Raw genomic sequence first — 6,000 nt, 5'->3', positions numbered from 1 at the left:
TCGTGGGTTCGAATCCCGCATGCCGAAGACTCCCCGTGTAGTAAAGTGACTGATGCACGTTATAATCTGTCGAGTCGCAAAAGTCCTCCATTTTCCCATAACAAATCAATACCTCGGGGGTTACTGGATTGGAGATCGATCGTTCTCTGATTCAGGTCAAAATTACGATCTGTGGATGAATGAATGGATGTATGAATGGGTCCGCCCTATAAATGGGTGTGACGTATGGTGTGGTAGAAGTCGAATTCTTGGCCATAGATGGCGCCACTGGAAAACAAGAACAATCGCACCCTCTCTGCCTAAACAGGCATACGTCAACAACAACAACGAATAACCAAACCCTTTTTTTTAATTTTTAATTCAAAAAAGAAAAAAAAGTGAAATCGATTAAGCAAAACAAATAGTTCAAAGAAGTGTTCATTGAAGCAAATTATCATCTCTCTTCCATTTTTTGTCACTACATCAGGTCCATTCCTTCCGTCCCATGCACAAACGAAGGCTAGGCACGATAGGTGTAATTTGTTTGCAGGAAACGTTCTGAGATTCATATGGCTTTGTGTTCTGGATAATATCGTAATCATAACTGGCATTGGGACAACAACGCTTGAAAATTGAGCCGGTATACATGGGATTTCGATGCAAGCATCCTAAAACAAAAAAAGTTAAGTGGTTTTTTTGTGAACAGCAATCGTGTTGAGTGCAAAAAGCATTCATAGATCATTAAAATGTTTATGATAGCTGTAAATTTCAATGAGAGAGATAACAATGCAGCGAAAAATTATTATTTCTAAATAAATATTTATGGGACAGCGGGTTAGTTACAAAGGGGGATAAGTTCACCATCAACTTATAGTTTCTACTAAAATGATAAAGTTCAGGACTAGTATCGCACTGTGAAACAAATCCTAGGAGAGCTATGGGAATATAGCGCTCACCAACCAATAAGGTGCCCCACGTTCAAATCTCGTACCCTTCAAATCTGGTTCAAATTCAATACCCTGTTGTAGGCAGACCAAGGGTTAGAGTTTTTTTTACCATCGTGCTAACCGTTGAAAATTTACACGATTTCAATCTCCCTGTAAATTAAATTCACCGAAAAATTTTTTTACAAAACCCTCTACGAAATCGAGTTTTTTAGTAAAGTTTCTCTCAATATTATCCAGCAGTTTTTGTCTTAAGGATCGGATTTAAAATTACAAGAATACGAAATTGAACATCGATATGACCGCATATACGATGCTGCCATGCAAAAATTATCTACCATATCTCTTTTAATTTAAAAACGAAGTTATTATTTTATTTGATCCTTTTCTCAATAAACAAATATCATTAATTTCTTTCTATTCAACAGCCCCGACATGGTAGAAGAAATCAATCTATTTTTAGAGATTTCCTCAACTTCTACCAAATACATTTGCATAAAACTTGTAAACAGTTGCATGGTTGCGGGTTGGTGAGCACAACAGGCAGGGGTGGAGTCCCCTAGAAAATATGTAGCCATTGTAGTAGTTCAACTAATCTTGAGGCCGGGTAGCCTGGTTGGTTGGGCATTAGGCTAAGTGCAAGAGGTCGTGAGTTCCATCCCCGACGAACGAACACTTCCCATGTACAAAATGGTACTAGTGCATTCTATATCTGTTGGGGTCACAATGCCCTCCAAGTTCCCATGACACATCAATACCTCAAGGGGTACTGGAACGGAAAATGATCGTGCTCTGGTTCAGGTCAAAATTACGATCTGCGGATGGATGGAACGTGTGTGGGTGTGTCCTCCTCGTAAAACGGAATGTAACGCATGTATGTTGTCTCCGGATCATCCTCAGGGATGTTTCCCGGACCGTCGCCAATAGCCCATTATGCAGCTCTAGCGTGACGTAAATAAAAAGTACAGTACAGTACAATTCAACTAATTTCGACAATGATTAACCTGAAGGCAAACTAAAAAAGTTAACCCTAATTTATTTTAATAAACATTAGTTTATTTTCTATGGTATTATATTCATTTAAGATTGAACATTTTTTATTACATTAACACTATGTCAGGTTTTGTATGCCAATCCAATATCATACCAGTTCTCTTCTATGTCCTCGAGACAACCGTTAAAACGTCGCCCTCTTGTACTAGTTTCAAAGAAACATCAGCACACTCCCACTTCATAAGTGACACACAATGTCTACCATTCTAAATTGAATATTCGAGTGGAGACCGATCGATCCTATGTCGAGTAGGTTAAAGATGAGGTACAATGCAAGAACGAGGTAGAGGCTAGAATAATATGGGCACATAAAAACAATTACATGGTGATGAAAATGTATCTATAGAAGTGGCAAAAAATAAATTAATGCGCAATTCTTAAAATGATAGAATATTACAGAAAATAAACGTTTCTTTCCCCTTCGTTTGTATTTCTAAATCAAAATAGGAAATCTTTTAGAGAGATTGCTCCAGTTTAAGGTTTAGAAAATCCTCTGAAATTATTTCTTTTTTCCTCTTTCAATTCAAGCAATGTATCTACCTGTGTATCCGGGAACGATGTAATCCGGTATAACTAAATGTCCGTGATTGCAGGATGATCCTCTATCTTTCATTGTCTGCCATAAAATATGGTCCACCCTTCCCTGCAAGTGGCACTGTCGAGCCATCCATGGCATATGTTCTCCCATCTCTTTGTCTGCCTTCACTCCAATAGTTCGGATTTCATTGGGTCTGGGCAATATCAGATTGTGCGTAGTCAAACGACCATTCAAGTTTCCAGAATTATAACCATTGCTTGCGGACATCTTCAGGGGACTATTGGCAATAAAGATAAATATCAATATGCAAAAACAGAAAAGGACGGCATATCACTTAACTCTAATTGCTATACAAAAACTAAAAAGGAACTGTAAATCAAACTATAGTTTTACTTTAATATATAATATTGAAATGCAAGATTAAACTCTACGAAATAGATCGCATCCTCTAATATTTTTACTTAGTCCATAAATATAGTGCAAACCCGTTCAATGTGGTTTAGTTGCAGTAGCAATAGAATGAAATAGCTCTGATCATACGTAGGCTTTCCATATTTGTTTGCTTTTAAGTATGTACAGGGTTATTCATAATTCCCTCCGCCTGTAAACGCCATTTTTCTTTACTACAACTGGCTTCAGTGGTACATGTTACTGCCATCTACCGGCAACTGCTTAAATTAAAACTTGAATATTTTCGGAATAATTTCATTTGTTCTTTTTTGCCATATTCGTCTTCGCTTTTTTACTATAACGCTTCGAAACCTTGGAGGGAATTATGAATAACCCTGTATTTCATAGACCCGGTTTGATTTTGTTAACATCTTACTTTATTTATATGGCGCGCAAAAATTGCTAACTTTTAAAAACAAAATCATAACATAAAAAATTCTACAAATTAGTTTATAATGAAAAAAAAACTTTATATTTTTCGTTTAGAAAAGTAGCGATTAATTATAATTATTAAATTCAAATTCACTAGCATATATGACATGTTAACTCGAATCCTTGTGATACCCTTCGATAAATGGAGGTTGACATAGTCGATATCACTTTCCCCACATTGATGACCTTCGAATGTGATATGACCTCAACAGTAACGCTCACTTTCGACTAGAACACGCCTACCTCAATGAATGTTCCACATTGAAAAGTTGATTTGCTATTTGCGACTAAGACACAGTCCTCCTCGTACTGTTGCTTCACAGTCTCGATCACACACAACGAAGCCAGTCCACACTCGACTACAAATAGTAACACAGGAGCGACCACGCACACAGCCGTGATCTTCTTACAGCTCTCACGATCAGCATTCAGAATCCGGTGATCTTAATACAGCTCTCACTGCTTCTCGCGAAAAATCCGCTACCATTCATAGTTTTCCTTCGAAATTTACAAAAATTACTTAGAAAATTGCTAGAAGCTTTTTAAGTTTTCACAATATTCAAATCAGATTTTTTTTTAAGATACCGAATATCTTGCACGGTTTTTAATAATTATTTTTTCTTCAAATTTTAAAATATTTCTGCTATTAATTTAAAATAGCTCTAAAAATTTCGTTTAATTTCATAGAATATTTTTGCAGTTACAGTAAGAAAACTTAAAGGAAAAAAATTAACTTTTCATTAAAATGTACTATATGTATGTAATCTATTAATATTTAAGCTAGGTTTAATAAATGTTGTGCAGTTATTGCTAATGATAACCAAAGTTATTCATACAAACTTGTCGCTATATTTTTTTGGTATGATAGTGCACTCTTTTCCGTTCGTAAATTATAGCCGGTTCCTCAAACCTCTAGAAATAAAATATATTTTTAGAGATTTTCAGGAAATGAGCTTGATGGTGCTGCTTAGCACAAAAAGACATATTGCGTTCCAATATTATTTCAAATTAAATGAGCTGCAATTGTAACTTTTAAGTTTTCTTACCCTTCTTGATACAAATTAGGAATGTAATCAAAGCGAAATCTAGAGCTGCGTTCTTCCATAGTTTGATAATTAAAACCTTTAAATAAAAACGTTCTAATTTAACGATCGAAATATATGATACAGAATATTTTATATAGATTGAAATTTAAACAAAGTTATTTGATCTTGAATTGTTTGTAATGTACGTATAAACCATTTTTAACGAAAGCAATTTCGAGGAAAACAAATTATATTTTATACATGAACTAGTTGGCTGCGCTCCCTGCTCGGTAACGCTCGCCAACCCCCGAAAATTGCTACGCAATCTTATATGGTTTGCTTCGCAAACCAAGCTCGCTACTAACTTGGGTACATTGCAAATGCACAAAATTCTAAGAATTCAAAACAATCATTCAAATCCATATAAAAACTTTTTTTTAAAAAAAAAATTACATCTTTTTAGTAAATACTAAGTCATTAAAATAAATTTGAATTCAAATAAATGAGAGGTAATTCGTTAAACCTATTAGAAATGTGCTATAGTATAATTCGTGATATAAATCAAAAATCGTCAAATAAATTCGTGAAAAAAAGCGCTTTCGACAAAATACTAAAATAGAGATCTATCGACAAAGACTACTCACTTCTGCCTAGCTTAATAATATGAGATTGCCGCAGCTGATGCTCTCTGGTTATTTCAGTTTCCGTTTTTAAAAGCGCTATATGTTGAGCCACCTCAGCTAAATTTGGCATGTGACATTTTTAGCGGCAATCATTGGTCGATTCGCCGTGTAAGAGAAATAGTAACGTAAAGAAAACAAAGCAAACGTTGCCCCGGTGGTAAAGAAATACAGCCAAAATTTGGGAGCCACGTAAGAGAATTATATATATTAGATTGTTAATGCACATGTAGAAAAAAGTTGCGAATCGGTTAAGAATAGTTTAACTTTAAATAATTAAACAAAGGGTATTTTACAAATTACATATAGCTAATACCACTTCATAATCATAAAAGTAATTTTATAAACTTTATTAGCAAAATAGATTGATTGTTCTTACATTAAACCCTTGCTATATACTTTACACTTACTCAGGACACAGGAGTTAAGTAAATTCTATAAAAAGAGGAGAAGTTCTGTAAGAGTTTTTCTGTTTAAATGTCGAACAACTACCGACACTATCCTCATCGATACTATATTAATTATTCCATTGCAACACCATTATAATCTCTAATATTTCAATTTGAGAGGCTAATTAACATTATGTCTATTTATTACGAATTTTAAATATCAGAAAGAACATGAGAAAAAAAAAGAGTTAAATTAAAAACGCTTATATGCACATTTAAATCATATTTGTAAGAAATTTCTAACTTTTTCTTAATAGTTTTACATTTATACAAAATTTTACCAACGAGTATCAAAATCTGACAATCATGTTTCTTTCTTGATGTCATTCAGTTATATTAAACTGTCTGTAAGAGTTTTTATTTTAGCTTATTTTGATAAATATTTACTTTTTTATTTAAAAGAAATATTAACTTAAGACTTAAATTTGAAAATAAATAGGAGAACATGAT

General features: G+C 34.0%; 1 protein-coding gene across 1 annotated transcript in view; it reads right to left on the bottom strand.

Annotated features, from left to right (window-relative positions):
* Positions 1-418: 418 nt before the first annotated feature.
* LOC107448472 (uncharacterized) overlaps positions 419-6,000 on the bottom strand; it is a 40,172-nt gene continuing 34,590 nt past the window's right edge. The window contains exons 19-20 of the mRNA XM_087167629.1: positions 2,517-2,791; positions 419-647 (exon numbers count right to left, since the gene is read on the bottom strand). Coding sequence (XP_087023755.1) covers positions 463-647; positions 2,517-2,791 — 460 coding nt within the window. The 3' untranslated portion in view covers positions 419-462. The remainder of the gene's footprint in view (positions 648-2,516; positions 2,792-6,000) is intronic.

Source organism: Parasteatoda tepidariorum, chromosome 7 (assembly GCF_982258835.1).
Source record: "Parasteatoda tepidariorum strain Cologne lab strain chromosome 7, Ptep-v5.0, whole genome shotgun sequence".
In the NCBI taxonomy this organism is placed as follows: domain Eukaryota; kingdom Metazoa; phylum Arthropoda; class Arachnida; order Araneae; family Theridiidae; genus Parasteatoda; species Parasteatoda tepidariorum.
Note: the sequence above shows the minus strand (reverse complement) of the source record. Positions and strands in the feature narration are given on the sequence as shown.